At 43.8% G+C, this 19,183-nt stretch overlaps 2 protein-coding genes across 2 annotated transcripts in view; one reads left to right on the top strand and one right to left on the bottom strand.

Annotated features, from left to right (window-relative positions):
• LOC115456837 (thioredoxin domain-containing protein 17-like) overlaps nt 1–19,183 on the bottom strand; it is a 531,330-nt gene that overhangs the window by 55,787 nt on the left and 456,360 nt on the right. The window lies entirely within an intron of this gene.
• The window catches only part of LOC115456835 (protein moonraker-like), a 126,213-nt gene that overhangs the window by 40,871 nt on the left and 66,159 nt on the right, over nt 1–19,183 (top strand). The window contains 2 exon segments of the mRNA XM_030186161.1: nt 3,634–3,768; nt 10,065–10,154. Of these exon segments, the coding sequence (XP_030042021.1) occupies nt 3,634–3,768; nt 10,065–10,154 (225 nt within the window).

Raw genomic sequence — 19,183 nt, 5'->3', positions numbered from 1 at the left:
AACTATGGGATGAGGGGGAAATTGTATCCGTTGAAGAACTGACTGAAGAATATGGGTTCCACCATAGAGACCTATGTTTTTAGGATCAATTTAGACTATCTGTGACACAAAGCTCATTCAGAACTTAATCTGACTGAATTTTCACTAGAAATAGTGTTGGGAGGTGGAGAAGGAAGAAGGAGAGTCTAAAGCTATATTATTACAAGCTGCATTTCTAGTGCCATACAGCCATACATAGTGGTCTGGGAAAAAGAGCTGGGGACTAATTATGAGATTAAAGCCTGGGAAAAGCATTTAAGTATGTATTAAAGGTATTTGTTGCAAGTAACCTTGTGGGAAAATGGCTATAAAATACTTTACAGGTGGTATTACACCCTAGAACAACTTTGTCTAGGACTGGACAATGTTGCAGGGAGCAAGGGGATTTCGACTTGTGCTAAAATACAACCATTTTGGTCTGAAGCTTTGACACTGGTATACCAGCTCAGCTCGAACCATGGAGTGCTGCTTACTTTAAGACCCCAGGGATGACACTGGAAACTCATAAACTGACTGCAAACATTTTTGCAATCTGTAGGATAACATTAACAAAAGGAGATACCCTCAATGAGTAAGGTCAAGGCAAAATTGAACTATCAAACCTATAAATGGCAAGTGACCGACTCACCTGCAAATGCGCAGTAGAGACTTCCCTCTCTGTCCCGCCCCCGCGTCAAGACATGATGACGGGGGAAGGGGGGCGGGACAGAGAGGGAAACTGCGCTGAAGGGGAGGGAGGGAACCGCTGACGTCGCTACCGCTCCCCCCCCCCCCAAGGTAGCCGCTACCGCCCCCCCCACCCCCGGAGTCGCCACCACCCCCCCTTCACCCGGCCCGGGCCCTCTCTTCGTTATTCAACTTACAGCAGCGCCGAAACAGCAGCAAGCAGCTCAGCTTCAGCTCCCGTCGGCCTTCCTTCCCTGCCTGTGCCCCGCCCTCGCCGACGTGACGTCACACGAGGGCGAGGCACAGGCAGTGAAGGAAGGCCAACGGGAGCTGCTGCTTGCTGCTGTTTCGGCGCTGCTGTAAGTTGAATAACGAAGAGAGGGCCCGGGCCGGGTGGAGGGATGGCGGCAACTCCGGGGGGGGGGGGGGGGGGTACGTAGCGGTGGCGACCTCGCGGGGAGGGGGAAGGAAAACCCCAATATCAGCCCGTTTTTACGGGCTCAACGGCTAGTATATATATATTTAGGACTAGGTTCAGTAAATTGTGCCAAAACATTATGCATCAAGTGCTATTCTGTAAAGAATAACACATAAACGCCTCATCTAATGCCAGCACCTAAATTAGGCAAGGATCGGACGTGTCGTATAAAAATGCGTGTAATTTATAGGAACACCCCTGAAATGCCCCCTTGAAATTGCAAGCTAGAGGAGTTGTGTGCACGTTGTTACAGAATTCGATGTGTGCGTAACTCCCAATTAATGCCAATAATTGGTTAACAGCCCATTGGCACTGATTGGCTCATTAATTAAGTTGCACGCGCAAATTGGTTATGCGCGCTGATTTGTGCGTGCAACTTTAGTCACCATATATAGAATCTGGGAGTTAATGTCTAAAATGATGGCTATGTGAAGAAATACAGTAGCACAGTTTCACAAAATCTGGGAGTCTTATAAGAATTGGGCCCTGATGTACAAAAGTCCCTGTAAAAAAAAAAAAAAAAAGTGTGCATTTAGATCCTATTAGCGAGCGATGCTCAAAGGAAATCGCATGCAAATGTGCTGCATGCAATTTCAGCAAGCAGCTCGGTAGGGAAAGCACCTAACGTGTGCGTAGAACAGTCACTCACAAAACATCGATGCTATACGCATGCCCAAGAAAAAAAAAGCAACAACCGCATCATAGGCACGCATCCTATAACCACAATGATTAAGGGTATGGAATGACTCTCCTATGAGGAAAGTCATAGAGATTAGGGCTCTTCATTTTAGAGAATAGATGGCTGAGGGAAGATAATAAAGGTCTATAAAATAACGAGTGGAGTGGAACAGTAAACGTGAATCGTTTGTTTCTGCTTTTCAAGGTACAATGACCAGAGGGCATGCAATGAAGTTACTAAGTAGCCAATTTAAAACAAATTAGCACTCTACATTTAATTAAGTTCTAGAAATCATTGCTGGAGAGTGTGGTAAAAGCTGTTGGCGTAGCAGGTTTTAAAAAAGGTTTGAACAGATTTTTGGAAGAAAAGTCCAAAAATCATTATTAAGGTGGGAACTCTACTGCTTATAGCAGTATGGAATCTATTTACTGTTTTGAGATCCTGCCAGGTACAGAGATCGTTGAAAAGTTGAAGCTAATTCTTTATTTTTTATTGTTGTGCAGTCTTTTTTTTGGAGGAACTCCTATATTGGTTTTTTTGTTTGTATCTTTTTTGGTGTTTTATTTTATTTTTTTTGCTTAAATTGTTTATAGCTGTTTGCATGTTATTTTTTGTTTCAGTGAATAATGATCTGGTTAGTGCATTAGACGTATTACCAGGTTTTTTAGTGGTAACTTTTTCTCATAACTGAGTTGTTTCTTACCACTTTTTTCCCGGTAATTATAGGAACCAGTAATGGTAACCCATTTTGGGGTTAAGGAGCATTATTGCACACCCCCCTCCCCCCTTCTGGGCAGTTGTTTTCATTTTTTAATATTTGATAAGTGTGACCAAGATCATTGCCTACTGACAGTGAGTGGAGTGGAACAGGTGGATGTGAAGCGTCTGTTCACACTTTCCAAAAGTACTAGGACTAGGGGGCATGCGATGAAGCTACAGTGTAGTAAATTTAAAACAAATAGGAGACAATTTTTCTTCACCCAGCGCGTAATTAAACTCTGGAATTCGTTGCCGGAGAACGTAGTGAAGGCGGTTAGCTTGGCAGAGTTTAAAAGGGGGTTGGACGATTTCCTAAAGGACTTGGGAAAAATCCACAATTTCGGGAATAATATGTAGAAAATGTTTGTATGTTTGGGTAGCTTGCCAGGTGCCCTTAACCTGGATTGGCCGCTGTCGTGGACAGGATGCTGGGATCGATGGACCTTTGGTCTTTTCCCAGTATGGCATATGTACTTATGTAGTGGCAAAAAACTTTCCAAGATTTGTGAATTACAAATTTTGTCTCCCTTTTTCTGTATATGTAATTTAGGTAGAAATTACTTGAATAGTAATAGTCTATCAGTAATGCTGAGAGCTCACAGAAAACCCTTATTACAGGTAAAGAAATTCCGCTTTCTTTGCTATTGCTACGTACAGGTGGTATAATTGGATTTCTAAATTTCTTAAAGTTGCCTGGAACTACTACTCTTTTGATGTCCTGTCCCTGGGGTGTTTAACAGGTGAAAAAGCCCACAAGGGCTTTAGCTTTGTATTCATTTTCTGTGTCTTGCTAAATGAACTCTGACACTTGAGAAGTTTGATATTTGTCTGACACGTATGTCATTTTCAAAGGTTTTTTTCATATTTCAAAACTGTCTCAGCAAAGAGTATAATTCATTAAAAACAGCCTTAGGATTGTATTCAGGATTTTCTCTCATGCTTATTCATTTTGTAATTAAATTCTGTGGGGTTTTTTGTTTGATAGTTATGTTTGTTTATTTTTTATTAACAGTGCTATTTGGGGAAAGACAAAAGTTAGTCCCTCAAAATCTTTTGCAAATGGAGATGCTGGCAGAGATCAGGCAGCCCTGCACACGGACAGTAAAGAAGAAAGACAATTGACAGCTGCTGAAAGGGAGGCCATAAGGTAGATAGTCTTCTGATACATTGGAACTGTTTCAAATGATAAAACATTAAGCCCGTCTTTTACAAAGCTGCTTGGAAATGCTTTGAATGGACTGTGTTATCATTACTGCACCAGCATCCACTAGAACGGCTTTGTAAAAGGGGCGGTAAAAAAGCTAACATTCTTTCTCGAAGTCTTGAGTGTTCCATCAGGAGGGACACAGCAGCTAAATCACAGAGCTATGTGTCTGAATTTCTGTTCTTCTGTTGACTCATTCATGGTGTGACCTGTGGAAATACTTAATAAAGAGGTTCTTTAACAGAGATCTCCATGCAAAGTTAAAAATCCTATTAATTGTAAGGATGTTTCATACTGTGCTGGCTATTGATTCCTTTTTTGTTCCTCGTGGACTTCACTCAGTAAACTCGGCTACCCAATATCAATGCCACCAGGCCAAAAAAAAAAGCACATTGGTTGGAAAAAATAAACATTTGGGGTGACACAAAAGAAACCGATGTATGCATCTTCTAGCCAGAGAAATCGGCAGTCTTGAAAAACATAAGAGTCCATGGAACATTAGTTGCCATAGGACACTTCCTCTTGTTTTGTGCCCTCCTTTTATCCTGATAAACTTGTGGTATAATATAATATTTTCATACAATTGAGTGTCCCTTTTATTCTTAACATTCATTTATGGCTATCTTTTGTTGCTTGTGATTTTGGACAAGTTGTTCTCTGTGGTTCAGTTTAGCTAACTCTAGTTGGCTATCCTGATTATTAATACTAACACTAGCATTATTCCTGGCTCTTTTCTCCTTTGGAAATTGTAATTCTGATTACAAAATTTGATGAGGGAAACAAGATGACCAGCCACAGCCAAGAAAAGCAGAACAAACAAGCAGCAGGAGAAGAGGCAGCTGACTGAAAGCAATTTATTAAATAGACAGTATAAAAAGATCAAAATACAACGGACCAGTAATTTCTCAAATGTCCATTAGCCCAACGTGTTTTGGTACAAATTTGCCTGCATCAGGTGTGTACATTGTCCAGGACAACCCCCTGGCCAATCAGTATTTCTCAGTCTCCAGCAGATGGTAGGCGGGAGGCTAAGTTTTTCTTCTGCTGACAACCTTTCCCTTGGGGGAATACTTTGAGAGCCCTAACTTAATTGCTGTTCAGCAGACAGTTTGACTTAATGGTTACCTCTATTGGTGCTTTTTAGTTCTTTATTTACCCACTGTGGTTTACCTGGAAATAACGAAAAGGCTGCTCTGGAAAGGTTTTTCTTTTTGACTCTGTTGGTTTTCTTTGTCAGGCTACTCTATGTGCAGGGTCATTGGTGTGCTTTCAGTGTGGCAGTCCTGCAGGGTAAAACCAAACGCTATTTTGTTTGTGGGGCATGAAGGTTTGCTATGAGGGTTTGCCACCGTGGCGGTAGGAAATTGCCAGCAGTGCGAGGCGAAAGCTATGATTTTCTTTTCTCTCAGTGCTATGTGTGATGAGAAGTACTCCGCCTACTCTAGCTGAGCTGGTAGTTAATGTGGCTGAGGCAACAGCAGACCCAATTTTGGCAGCAGCTGTTGTCATGTTTGCAGTGCCCTGTTGCTGATGGAGACGAACCTCTTCAGTTGTCTTCCTCCCAGCTTAGAGTGACAGATCCTTCTCTTGCAGTTAGGTTTAGATTTTGCTCAAAATTTCTTGCCTGAATTTATTCTTTTGTTGCACAGAGCCTTTTCTATGGACAAAGATATATCCTCTACTTCTTTTGCTTTACCTAATGTCCCTGCTGCTTCTCCCAATATAGCTGTTAAGTGACCCAGGTTGGAAAAGGTAGAAGATCAGGATGATAGGCATTCTGTAGTCTGTGGAACAGAAGAGGAGCTAGATTTAAATTCGGCAGAGCAGCAGTTTGGGTTAGAAGACATCCTTTCTGAGGGTGATGAAGTTCTGTCAGGAGAAGATCCTGTATTTTTGGTAAGGAGGGCTTGGTTACTTAAATTTCCCATATTTTGTCCATTCTTAAGATTTCAGTATATAAGCCCAGGTCTAGTTCTGGTTCCCAGCACCCCCTTTTGGTTGGTATCAGAAAACCTTCCAAGGCTTTCCCTTTCTTTTAGGTGCCAGATATTTCTGTGGAATGGGAGTTTCCATATGCCAATGTTCATGTTAAGCGTTCTATGGCTAGACTTTACCTGGTAGTGTCTCAGCAGTCTGAAAATTTTAAGTTGCCTAAGGTAGATGCAGCAGTTTTGGCAATGACAAAGAAGACTATGATCCCAGTGGAGGGGGTGTATCGTTGAAAGATCCCCGTAGCTACAGAATGGAGTCTCTTTTGTAGTAAGCATTTGAAGTCATTGCATGTAGCTCGTATGTTTTAGGTGGTCAGAGCAATTGGTGGAAAATGCTGTGCAGTTGTCGGTTGGGGATGAACCAGGTTCTGCCTTTATAGATTTGGGCATTAACTATTTGGCAGATGCTTTATGTGATTTAAACAGAGCTTCAGCAAAAAAAAATATGGATTTCCTTGTAGCCTCTTGGCATTGTCTCCAGATCAGAAATTGGTCTGGAAATGTTACTTCTAAAATATGTCTTAGTAAATTACCTTTTAGAGGAGATTTGCTTTTTAGTAAGGATTTAGAAAAATTGGTTAAAATTCTTTCTTGAGTCCAAGGTTCCTAGGCTTCTGTAAAATTGCCCCAAGCCTTTTAGAGGTTTTTCATCTAGAGGACACTTTAAGGAGTCCAGGAGATATAGACCAGGAAGAGTGACTTAGCGCCATAGATTTCTTTTCAGAGTTCAGTCCTTTTGAAGTAGCCATAGAGGAAGCTGAGATTTCTCCGTAGAAATGAATGATACTACCAAAAATGTACAAAGTTGAAATGGGCTGTCAATTTCTCCAAGAGCAACCTTATTCCATCCCATATATTGGAATATTTGGTGGCAAAATTTGAAAGTCTCCAAAACAAAGTGTTTCTTCTCATGGTGAAAAGGCAAATGCTATAATCTTGGATCAGAAACCTCCTCACTCTTCGCAAACCAATGATTTGACACTATCTTCCAGTGCTGGGATCAGTGACTGTGACCTTAGAGTTAGTGCCATGGCCAGGATGCACATGAGACCTTTACAGAGGTCTCTTCACAGAATCAAAGTTCCACCTTGAACTACCGCTGTCCAGAGGAAAGAGTTGAAACCCAAAGTGAATCCTTGTGACAATAGATGCAAGTCTCACAGGTTGGGGGCACATTGACTCAAATGGGGGCAATGTTGATGGTCTTTGGTGGAAGCTCAACTTTCTTGAGGCAGGAGCAATCCGCTTCCCTTTCCTGGGGTTTCATCAACTGCTAAAAAACAGTGATAAAGATTTTCTCTGACGAGATGGCAGTAGCCTATGTCAACAAACAAGGAGAAACAAGAAGTCTGCAAGTGGCAGAAGAGGTTCAAATGATGATAGATTGGGCTGAGGAGAATCTGGAAGACATGGTGCCACATGTGGCCAGAACTGAAAATATCTGGGTGGATTACTTCAACAGGAATTCCATGGATCCAGAAAAATGGAGTCTAGCAGAGGATGCTTTCTTGCAACAGGCCAGAATGTAAAGGTTTCAGCCTTTTTCAGTCAGACAGAGGATTGGTAGTCAAAAGGAATACACCTGATGCCTTATTCAACCATAGCCACTGTTGGGTCTTCTGCATGTGTTTACACCATGGCCACTTATAGGCAGAACCATTCAAAGGATAGAAGAGCATAGGGATCTAGTAGTGTTGATTGCTTCAGATTAGCCAAGAAGATCCTGGTACCGGGACATGATACATCTGAAAGTAGGAATGGAATGGATCCTCAGGAGCTTAGTCAAGATCGGGAAGCGGGGCTGGTGGTTGGGAGGCGGGAATAGGGCTGGGCAGACTTGTACGGTCTGTGCCAGAGCCGGTGGTGGGAAGCGGGACTGGTGGTTGGGAGGCGGGGATAGTGCTGGGCAGACTTGTACGGTCTGTGCCAGAGCCGGTGGTTGGGAGGCGAGGATAGAGCTGGGCAGACTTGTACGGTCTGTGCCAGAGCCGGTGGTTGGGAGGCAGGGCTGGTGGTGGGGAGGTGAGGATAGTGCTGGGCAGACTTTTATACGGTCTGTGCCTGTGCCAGAGCCGGTGGTTGGGAGGTGGGGCTGGTGGTTGGGAGGTGAGGATAGTGCTGGGCAGACTTTTATACGGTCTGTGCCTGTGCCAGAGCCGGTGGTTGGGAGGTGGGGCTGGTGGTTGGGAGGCGGGGATAGGGCTGGGCAGACTTATACGGTCTGTGCCAAAGCCGGTGGTGGGAAGCGGGGCTGGTGGTTGGGAGGCAGGGATAGTGCTGGACAGACTTGTACGGTCTGTGCCAGAGCCGGTGGTTGGGAGGCAATGCTGGTGGTGGGGAGGTGAGGATAGTGCTGGGCAGACTTATACGATCTGTGCCCTGAAGAGCACAGGTACAAATCAAAGTAGGGTATACACAAAAAGCAGCAAATATGAGTAATCTTGTTGGGCAGACTGGATGGACCGTGCAGGTCTTTTTCTGCCGTCATCTACTATGTTACTATGTTAGAGGATCCTTTATTAGGGAGCAGGAACATCTGTTTGTTCAAGGTCTGATCATCATTCCAGACATGTGTTGTTTATGTCTTGCAGGCTGGATCTTAAGAGGGCAAAGTTAAAGAAAAAAGGCTATTTGAGTAATGTGGTAGCTACCTTGTTACATTCTAGATAAAGGGTTTGGAAATTTTGTGAGAACGGTTGTCAATATAAGTGTGTTTTTCGTCTGTGTTCTTCTTTACCAGATTTTTTGCAACAGGGGACTGGCATTCACCTCAATGAAAGGTACAGCTGTCTGCTTTGTCCTGTTTTACAGGTCTAGTGGAGAGAAGGAGCTTTGTTTTGCATCTGGACATGGTAGTTTTTTCCATGGGGCTCAACTTATGAAGCTGCTGCATTGTCCATCAATTTTTTTTTCATCCTCCCCCACCCCCTGGAATTTAAGCTTGGTCTTGTCTACCCTAATTCAACCCCCTTTTGAATCTCTGGATATCGCAACCTTAAGATATCACCTCAAGAAAAGTTTTCTTGTATATATCTGTTTGGCTAAGTGAATTTCAGAATTACAGGCCTTGTTCTTGTTCTGTAGAGAAGCTTTCTTTAGTCTTTAACAAGGAAAAGGTTGTGTTAGGCCAGTTCCATCCTTCCTTCCCAAAGTTTCCCGGCTCCCTCGCCTTTGCTGATGCATTTCTTTGATGAACGGTACTGAGCCTTGCTCAAGAATGAGCTGCAGTTGCGCTCCACTCAGGCATTTACCCCACTTGTGGTGGTAAATGTGAGCCCTCCAAAACCCACCACAAATCCACTGTACCCACATCTAGGTGCCCCCCCTTCACCCGTAAGGGCTATGGTAGTGGTGTACAGTTGTGGGTAGTGGGTTTTGGGAGGGTGGGAGTTGGGGGGCTCACCACCCAAGGTAAGGGAGCTATGTACCTGGGAGCAATTTCTGAAGTCCACTGCAGTGTCCCCTAGGGTGCCCGGTTGGTGTCCTGGCATGTGAGGGGGACCAGTGCACTACGAATGCTGGCTCCTTCCACGACCAAAGGGCTTTCATTTGGTCGTTCTGAGATGGGCGTCCTTTGTTTCCATTATCGCCGAAAATCAGAAACGACCAAGTGTAGGAATGACCATCTCTAAGGATGACCTAAATTTCAAGATTTGGGCATCCCCGACTGTATTATCGAAACAAAAGCTAGACGTGCATCTTGCTTCGATAATACAGATTTCCCCGCCCCTTCGCTGGGACGTTTTGCGAGGACGTCTTCAGCAAAACTTGGGCGTCCCTTTCAATTATGCCCCTCTAAGTAGTACGTTTAAAACAAATTAGAGAAAATACTTCTTCATTTAGTGAGTAGTTAAACTCTGGAATTCGTTGCCAGAGAATGTGGTAAAAGCAGTTAGCTTAGTGGGGTTTTAAAAAGGTTTGGATAATTTCCTAAAAGAAAAGTCCATATGCCATTATTAGGATGGACTTGGGAGAATCCACTGCTTATTCCTAGGATAAGCAGCATCAAATCTGTTACTGTTCTTGGATCTTGCCATGTATTTGTGACCTGGATTGGCCACTGTTGGAAACAGGATACTGGGCTTGATAGACCTTCGGTCTGTCCCAGTAACACTTGTGTTCTAAGAACTAATTTACTCTTTATATATTGTTTGTAACATTCTCTGAATCTGTAATGAATTATATATGCAAACTTTTAAACATTTTCTTAAATCTAAAAGCCAAGTCTATCATTTGGTTTCTTGATAGATTAGCTTGGCTTGATTTGGAAACGGCAAGAAGGATGGATCAGTTGAGCAAACTCCACAGAGAAGAAATGGATTCAGCATATAAACTTAGGTGCTTGTTTCTCTCTTTCAGATTTATAATGAAATGGTAGTGTGTGTATTCTGTTATAACAGCAATCTGGTTCTGAGAGTAAAGAGGTTTTTTTTTGTTTTGTTTATGACTATACTAGCCGTTGAGCCCGTGTAAACGGGCTAGTTTTGGAATGGGGGGGGTTCTGAGGCCCCCCCCCCCCCCGAGGTCGCCGCTGCCCCGACCCCCCAGTCGCCGCCGGTGCCCCCCCCCCCCCGGGCCGAGCACTGTCTGTTATTAAACTTACATCGCACCACGCAGACGCAGCAGTCACATCAGCAAAGCTGCCGTCGGGACGGGCTTCCTTCTCTGCCTGTGTCCCGCCCTCGTGTGACGTAACACGGTGAGGGCGGGACACAGGCAGAGAAGGAAGCCCGTCCCGACGGCAGCTTTGCTGATGTGCCTGCTGCGTCTGCGTGGTGTGATGTAAGTTCAATAAGAAAGACAGTGCTCGGGCCGGGTGGAGGGGCGGCGGTGGCGGCGACTCCGGGTGGGGGGAGCGGTAGCAGTGACCTCGGGGGGGGGGGAGGGGGAGGGCGGAGCGGTTACGAGTACGTCTGCGGCAGGCGCAGTAGAGACTTCCCGCTGTGTCCCGCCCCCCTCATCACGTATTGATGCAGGGGCGGGGCAGAGAGGGAAGTCTACTGCGCATTTGCGAGTGAGTACGACACTCGCCTTTTATATGTTTGATGGCTTCATTCTTGGAAGTGATTGTAATTGAAGAATGTGTTGCATAGCTAGCTGCATCAAAACCTGTTTTCTCTCCTCTGCTTTTCACATATTGAAAGAATGATATGTTTAGCTCATGACTTTTTGTATGCGGTTTATCTGATAAAGTTTTATTTTTACACTTGAAATCTAGACTAGAGAAGTAAGCATACTGTTTCTTTAACACAAGGTAACTTTGAATCTCACAGTATCGTGTTGAGGTACATGCCATTAGGAGATAAATTTATAAATCTTTCTCACATGTAAAATGCTGATTTGTATGTGTAAAAGGCCTCTTATAAAATTAGGTCACACATACAAATGCACATGGTGCAAGTAAGAACTTATTTGTAGAGTAGGTGGGCTCAGTGGAGGAGTTTGACGTGTATTTTACATGCTAACATTTATGGCTGCTTCTGAACAGGCATTAATGTCCGTGTCTTCAACGTAGGTGCGATTGCTGCAGGATCTGTCCTGGCATTTTATAAAGACACATAGAGGCTCATTTTCAAAGAACTTAGCCTCCCAAAGTTCCATAGAAACCTATGGAACTTAGCCTCCCAAAGTGCTTTGAAAATATGCCTCATAGGCATTGTAATATCTGTATAAAATAGGCACCTTCATGCCCGATTAACCTAAGTGACACTTTATAAAATTACCCTCATTTTGCAAGTAGTTTTGAAGCAGGTACCATGTGTATTTTAGAAGGATAAGCTTGACTTGTAAAACCTGAATCCTGCCTTGATTGACTCCTCCTTTATTTCTTTGGAACAGGCAGAACAAGCAATCTTCCGGTACCACGCTAGATTTTAAGGATAAATTACATATTTCTAACAATTGTTCTGCAAGCTCATTTTTCACTTCTATCAGTACTCTGGGATGAATACCATCCAGTCCAGGAGATTTGCTACTCTTCAGTTTGTACAACTGCCCAATTACATCCTCCAGGTTTACAGAGAATTCATTAAGTTTCTCTGACTCGTCAGCTTCGAATACCATTTCCGGCACCGGTATGCCACCCAAACCTTCCTCGGTGAAGACCGAAGCAAAGAATTAATTTAATCTCTCCGCTACGGCTTTGTCTTCCCTGATCGCCCTTTTACTCCTTGGTCATCTAGCGGTCCAACCGATTCTTTTGCCGGCTTCCTGCTTTTAATGTGCCTAAAAAAAATGTTTTATGTGTTTTTGCCTCCAACGCAATCTTTTTTTTTTTCGAAGTCCCTCTTAGCCTTCCTTATCAGCGCTTTGCATTTGACTTGACATTCCTTATGCTGTTTCTTATTATTTTCAGTCAGTTCCTTCTTCCATTTTCTGAAGGATTTTCTTTTAGCTCTGATAGCTTCCTTCACCTCACTTTTTAACCATGCCGGCTGTTGTTTGGTCTTCTGTCCTGTTTTTTTTAATACGCGGAATATATTTGGCCTGGGCTTCCAGGATGGTGTTTTTGAACAGCATCCACGCCTGATGTAAATTTTTGACCCTCGCAGTCGCTCCTCTAGGTTTTTTTTTTTGTTTTGTTTTCACTGTTGTTCTCATTTTATCATAGTCTCCTTTTTGAAAGTTAAGCACTAACATATTTGATTTCCTTTGTATACTTCAAAGCTAATATCAAATCCGATCATATTATGATTACTTTTATCAAGCGGCCCCAGCACCATTACCTCCCGCACCAGATCATGCGCTCCACTAAGGACTAGGTCTAGAATTTTTCCTTCTCTCATCGGCTCCTGTACCAACTGCTCCATAAAGCTGTCCTTGATTTCATGGTGCCTATGAAAATTATCTTTACTGAATAAGTCCCTTAGGAGAGAACAGTGTTATAAAGTCTGCAATTAGTTTTAAAATATATTTTCTCTTTGAAATTTGCCACAATTAAGCACATCCACAAAATTTGCACCTTCTTTTTCTGTAGATAGTTTTCTTGTTAAAATCATTGCACATAATTTTGACCTGCAGATTAGGCATGATGTTTGCATGCCTCGATCTAAATCTACCACCATGACTACCACCACATGTGTCTAAAATTAAACACTGTATAGAGCAATGAACCCATAACTTTGTTCCCATGTCAGATTTATCTGCTCATATTCAGCAGATTGCCAAAACCTGTCGTTTCTTTCTCTATAATATTAACAAAATTCGCCCTTTCCTCTCCGAGGACGCTACCAAAACCCTTACCCACACCCTTATCACCTCTCGCCTAGACTACTGCAATTTGCTTCTCGCTGGTCTCCCGCTCAGCCATCTATCTCCTCTTCAATGTCCAAAACTCTGCTGCAAGTCTTATATTCCGCCAGAGTCGCTATACTCACGTTAGCCCTCTCCTCAAGTCGCTTCACTGGCTCCCTATCCGCTTCCGCATACGGTTCAAACTTCTCCTTTTGACCTACATACCTTTCCGCTCTCATCTCTCCCTACCCTCCTCCCCGTGAACTCCGTTCGCTGGGTAAATGTCTCCTGTCGTCCCCCTTCTCTCCCACTGCTAACTCCCGGCTCCGTTCCTTCTATCTCGCTGCTCCCTATGCCTGGAATAGACTCCCTGAGCCAGTACGTCAGGCTCAGTCTCTGGCTGTCTTCAAGTCTAGGCTTAAAGCCCACCTCTTTGCTACTGCTTTCGACTCCTAACCATGACTCTCTTACTCATCACCCTCACTTATCACCCCTACCACTGCAATTTCCCCACCCCTAGCTGTCTGTTCGTCTGTCCAATTTAGATTGTAAGCTCTGTTGAGCAGGGACTGTCTTTTCATGTTGATTTGTACAGCACTGCGTAAGTCTAGTAGCGCTATAGAAATGTTTAATAATAATAGTAGTAGTAGTAATTTGTAGTTTAGTAATTATTTATTTGTTGCATTTGTACCCCACAATTTCCCACCTATTTGCAGGCTTATTGTGGCTTACACAGTACCGTAAAGATGTTTGCCAAATCCGGTAGAGAACAGATACAAGGTTATGTTGTGTTCGAATAGGTAGGTGTATTCCAGGCTCCATTTGGGTCGAAAGGAGGGAGGTTGTATATTGTCCAGTACGGTCATTAGTTTAGTTGTGTGGCCGGGTGTGGGGATTTATGTTGGATCTGTAGGGTAGGTAGGCCTTTTTGAAGAGGTTGGTTTTTAGTGATTTTCTGAAGTTTAGGTGGTCATGGATTGTTTTCACAGCTTTTGGGAGTGTGTTCCATATTTGTGCGCTTATGTAGGAGAAACTTGATGCATAGGTTGTTTTGTATTTGAGTCCTTCGCAAGTTGGGTAATGGAGGTTTAGGTATGTACGAGATGATCTGGATCTGTTTCTGGTTGTTAGGTCTATAAGGTCTGTCATGTATCTTGGGACTACACCGTAGATAATTTTGTGGACCAGGGTGCAGATTTTGAAGGTGATCCGTTCTTTGATTGGAAGCCAGTATAGCTTTTCTCGGAGGGGTTTGGCACTTTCAAAATGTGTTTTTACCAAATATCAGCCTGGCCGTTGTGTTTTGGGCTGTCTGGATTTTTTTTTTGTGAGTTCTTCTTTACATCCCACATAGATTCTATTGCAATAATCTGCATGGTTTAGAACCATTCATTGTATTGTGTTTCGAAATATTTCCCTTGGGAAGAAAGGTTTTAGACGTTTAAGTTTTCACATTGAGTAGAACATTTTCTTTGTTACGGAGTTTATTTGGCTCTCAAGAGTGAGGTTGCGGTCAATTGTGACGCCCAGTATTTTGAGGCTGTCTGAGATAGGGAGGGTGTGTTCTGGGGTGGTTATGGTTGTGGGTTTGTTCTTGTTGTGTTGAGATGATAGGATGAGGCAATGTGTTTTTTTCAGTGTTCAGTTTCAATTGGAATGAGTTTGCCCATGAGTCCATGGTGTTCAGACCTGCTTTGATTTCATTGGTTATTTCTGACAAGTCATGTCTGAAGGGAATGTAGATTGTAACATCGTCTGCATGGATGAACGGTTTGCTGCTGTAACTGCTATAACTGCTGTATAAAGTGTTCTGGCTACAAGCACAGGATATCGGTGCTATCCGGTTAACTTTAAGCCCTGCTCTCAGAACACTTCTGATTCCTCCCAGAGTTAAGCAGTTACATTTCAACTTGACAACAAAGAAAGCGTGGCCACTCGGAGGGCTCAAATGTTTAGAGGCAACTAATTTATGCAGTTGCCTCCAAAGTTTTGGATATCTGTCCCTGTGTTTTTGGATATAATTGCCTGGCTAATCTGAATTTGTGATTTCACTGTTGTGGACCTTTGGCAAGATGTTGATGCCATCTATTTGTTTTGAATGTGGTTTAAAAATGGACTTGTTCTGTGCAGTAGCTCCCTACTATGCTTGCCAGCAGAGGGCATTAGGGACCCATTCTGTATATATTTTTCTGCTCTAAGTATTATTCTAGGGTTCCTCTTTCTAGCCTGTGTATAGGGCAGAGACTTTGCAATTTGACAAGTTTAATTATTATTATATATTTTTTTAACTCTGTGAGAATTATGAACCAGCTGCAGGATGTAGTCTTTGACAAGGTCTCCTTGTCTCTCTTGGGGTCAGATCTAACGCCTTAGTTGATGCAGGATTTTACCATGGAGTTGTTGTAGATGTGAAGTATTCATTTTTTAAACATTCTCTGAGAATAGAAAGCGTTTACCTGGAGTCTGATACCAAGATCTTCTTAGCTGGATTCAAATGTTCTGTCTTGAAAATCCATTACTGTGCTGACTTCATTAGAAAAGCATACTGTTTTTTTCCCCCCTGTAGTGATCTTGTCAGAGAACTGCAGGTAATACTTTGCACTCGAGAATGACAGTTGAACTGGTATAGTTCTACTTTCATTCCCTTGATCTCTTTTTATTTTAAGCTGCACGTCCTAAGTTTTTATTGCCATGGCAGGGATGAGGAGGAGCTTCTGCTACTAGATTGACTGTGTTTTAGAACTCCTAACAAATATATATTGAGCTCTAAAACTATATAATTAATAAAGCCAAATTAATTTGTGATTCATTTGACTTTATTACTTCATTTTATATTAACTGCAATTTTTTTTTGTTTTAGTGAGTTTATTCCAGGCCTGGTTTTGCTCTGTGGCATGTATGGCATTGTAATTCTACTTCTCTAGGAAAAGGTGCTCTATATTTCCATGAGTGCAATGAGGTACTACTACTACTATTTAGCATTTCTATAGCGCTACAAGGCGTACGCAGCGCTGCACAAACATAGAAGAAAGACAGTCCCTGCTCAAAGAGCTTACAATCTAATAGACAAAAAATAAATAAAGTAAGCAAATCAAATCAATTAATGTGAACGGGAAGGAAGAGAGGAGGGTAGGTGGAGGCGAGTGGTTACAAGTGGTTACGAGTCAAAAGCAATGTTAAAGAGGTGGGCTTTCCTTCTAGATTTAAAGGTGGCCAAGGATGGGGCAAGACGTAGGGGCTCAGGAAGTTTATTCCAGGCGTAGGGTGCAGCGAGACAGAAGGCGCAAAGTCTACTACTATTGGAGATTCTAGATGGAATGTTGCTACTATTGAGATTCTGAGATTCTACATGGAATGTTGCTACTACTACTACTACTACTATTTAGCATTTCTATAGCGCTACAAGGCGTACGCAGCGCTGCACAAACATAGAAGAAAGACAGTCCCTGCTCAAAGAGCTTACAAGGTAAAACTAAGACTGGCTTCTTTTGTTCTTCAGAAGCAGCTATATGGTCACCATGACTGTAGGGACTTCTTTTCCTCTTTCTTGCCCTATCCCTTGTATTTATCTAAACTCAGCACTCCCTGAGGACTGGGCTCCAGCTCTTCATTGCCCTGGGACAGAAGAGGGAGTATGCTTTCTTTTTTCTCAACAGATTGTTGAGAAGTTACATTTTTGGTGTCCTGAAATATGTTCTCTTAGCATCACTCTTTACATTTCCACTGTGAGGGGAAATAAAGGAGCAAAGTGGAGGATGAAATAACTTATATTTATTTATAATGACGTTTGTATCCCGCATTATCCCAAACAGAGTTCAGGTTCAATGTGGCTTTACAATCCAGGCAATTTAATGTGACAGATGGGATGCTGAAACACCCACATGAGACACTATTTTGAATTTTTTATGTAAATTCTTAAAAAACAAAACAAAACCCAAAACATTTTTTTAGTTAACTTCAGTTGTATAGCCATGATATCGAAAATATTTTTTATTTATATTTTCTATCAGTAAAAAAAAAAACTGCCTCCATAAGAACAAAAGTAGAGGAGTGTGGTAGCCGTAAGAACAAAACAAATTGCAAAAAGATGAGACTGTATCTGCATTTCTCTGAGGACAAGCAGGCTGCTTGTTCTCACAAGTGGGTTGACGTCTGCGTCGGCCCAGGAAAGGGCAAATGTTCCACAGTAAAATTTAAAAAGTTTTGCCAGAGTCTTCTGGCGCACAAACAGCGTGCACTGCACATGTGTAGACGACCTCTGTTGCATGAGCGTGGCTCTTCAGTTTATTTTTTTTCTGCGTTGAGGTGCGGTAGTTTTTTTTTTTTTCTGTGCTCCTCTCAGGCCCAGGAAAGAGTCTTCGACAAATTTTCGCTTTTTTCTTCTAATTTTTTCTTTATTCTATTATTAAAAAAAAAAAAGGGTCCCGTAGTTCTGTTTTAGTTTTCTTCCCTTTTTAAAGTTTCCTTTCTTTTTTGACGCAGCCGGTTTTAGGATGCACAGTCGGGTTATTCCCTTATTTTTTTGTGCCCCTTTTTTCTTTACAGGCACAATCGCGTCTTTTGATTTTGCCGAAGCCGTTTTCCCTTCCATGTCATCAAAGACACCCAGCGGCTTCAAACATTGTATTCTGTGCAACTGGACCATCTCAGGTACCGATACCCACGCCTGGTGTATCCAGTGCCTTGAGCTCGACCATAGCCCAGCCGCTTGCAGTCTGTGTCTTCGTATGAAGAAACGGACCCAAGCGTCTTGAGAAGCCCAACAAGAAAAGATTTTTGGGGCTCGGTCCGGTCCATCGACATCGGTACCGAGGTCGGCGGTGTCGACATCGAAAGGAGCATCGACATTGGGAAGAGAGGTAATGTCTGCTGAGAGACCAACTCGCGCTGGGAGCAGTGAGGTGTCGAGTGGGTCTCCACCTGCCTCGAGGCCTTCTGTTATGCAGGCCCCCCGGGACCGACCTTCGTCGGACCCGGCCCCGAGGAGACATGAGGATTCCACGTCACCTTCGTCGGTACCGAGGAGTCTCGATGATGGGCGTCGAGCGAAGGCGAAGAAGTACCATCATCGTTCTCCTTCGACACACTGTACTGGGAGCTCCGGGGCATCAAGAGAGTTGGCACCCGAGAAGCATCGGCGCCGAGAGGATCGCTCCCCCTCGATACAAGAGGTGCCGATGCGTCGATCTCCTAGCAGCCCGTACCTGCTCCCAAGCCTCCACAGATCCTGACACCGCCTGTTCCACCGACCACAGCCTTCTCGGATGGTGGCTCTTGACGAGTGCATCCGGGCCTTGTTTCCAGAACTTCTGGAGGAACTGGTACGCCAGTCAGCTTCGGTGTCGGGGATGCTTGTGCCTTCTGTACCGTCTGCTGCAGCGGTGTCTGGCCCTTCTTCTGCGGTCCCCGACCGCGGTGCTGCCTGCGGCATCGGCTGCCACCCAGGTTGACTCCCCTTCGACATCGGTGGAGGGAGCTTCGCCGCAGTCAGACCGGGTGTCGGCCTATCGACATCCCCATCGAGGACATCGTTCTTGGCATCGAGGCAGATTCAGTGTTGAAGTACCTTAACAGAGGTCTTATCCGATACTGAGCAGGAGCGTTTGTGGGAGTCAGAGGAAGATCCCAGGTACTTTTCTTCTGATGAGCCTATGGGATTCCCTCTGAACCTTCCTCTCCACCAGAGAGGAGATTATCTCCACAGATCAAGACCGGAGAGTCTTTCCTTTTCCTCTTTTGTCTGGGAAATGGCTACAGCTATTCCCTTCCCTGTGGAGGTTGAGGATGAACCCAGGACTGAGATGCTCAAAGTCCTGGACTCTTCTTCTCCACCTAAAAAGGCTGTGACAGTCCCTCTGCATAAGGTACTGAAGGAAGTCCTTCTGCGAAACTGGTCGGCCCCTCAGTCTGGCCCCGTGGTCCCGAAGAAAGCTGAATCCCAGTATCGGATCCACGGTGAACCTGGATTGATGAGGTCCCAGTTACCCCACAATTCCATGGTGGTGGATTCCGCCCTCAAGAGAGCCAGGAGTACTAGAGACTATGCTTCGGTGCCCCCAGGCATTCTTACAGTTCCCAGCACAAAGAGGTACTTGCAGAGGAACTCTCTGCCCTTCTGAAGGCCCAAGCGGTCA

The sequence above is a fragment of the Microcaecilia unicolor genome, chromosome 13, assembly GCF_901765095.1.
Source record: "Microcaecilia unicolor chromosome 13, aMicUni1.1, whole genome shotgun sequence".
Classification (NCBI taxonomy): domain Eukaryota; kingdom Metazoa; phylum Chordata; class Amphibia; order Gymnophiona; family Siphonopidae; genus Microcaecilia; species Microcaecilia unicolor.
Note: the sequence above shows the minus strand (reverse complement) of the source record. Positions and strands in the feature narration are given on the sequence as shown.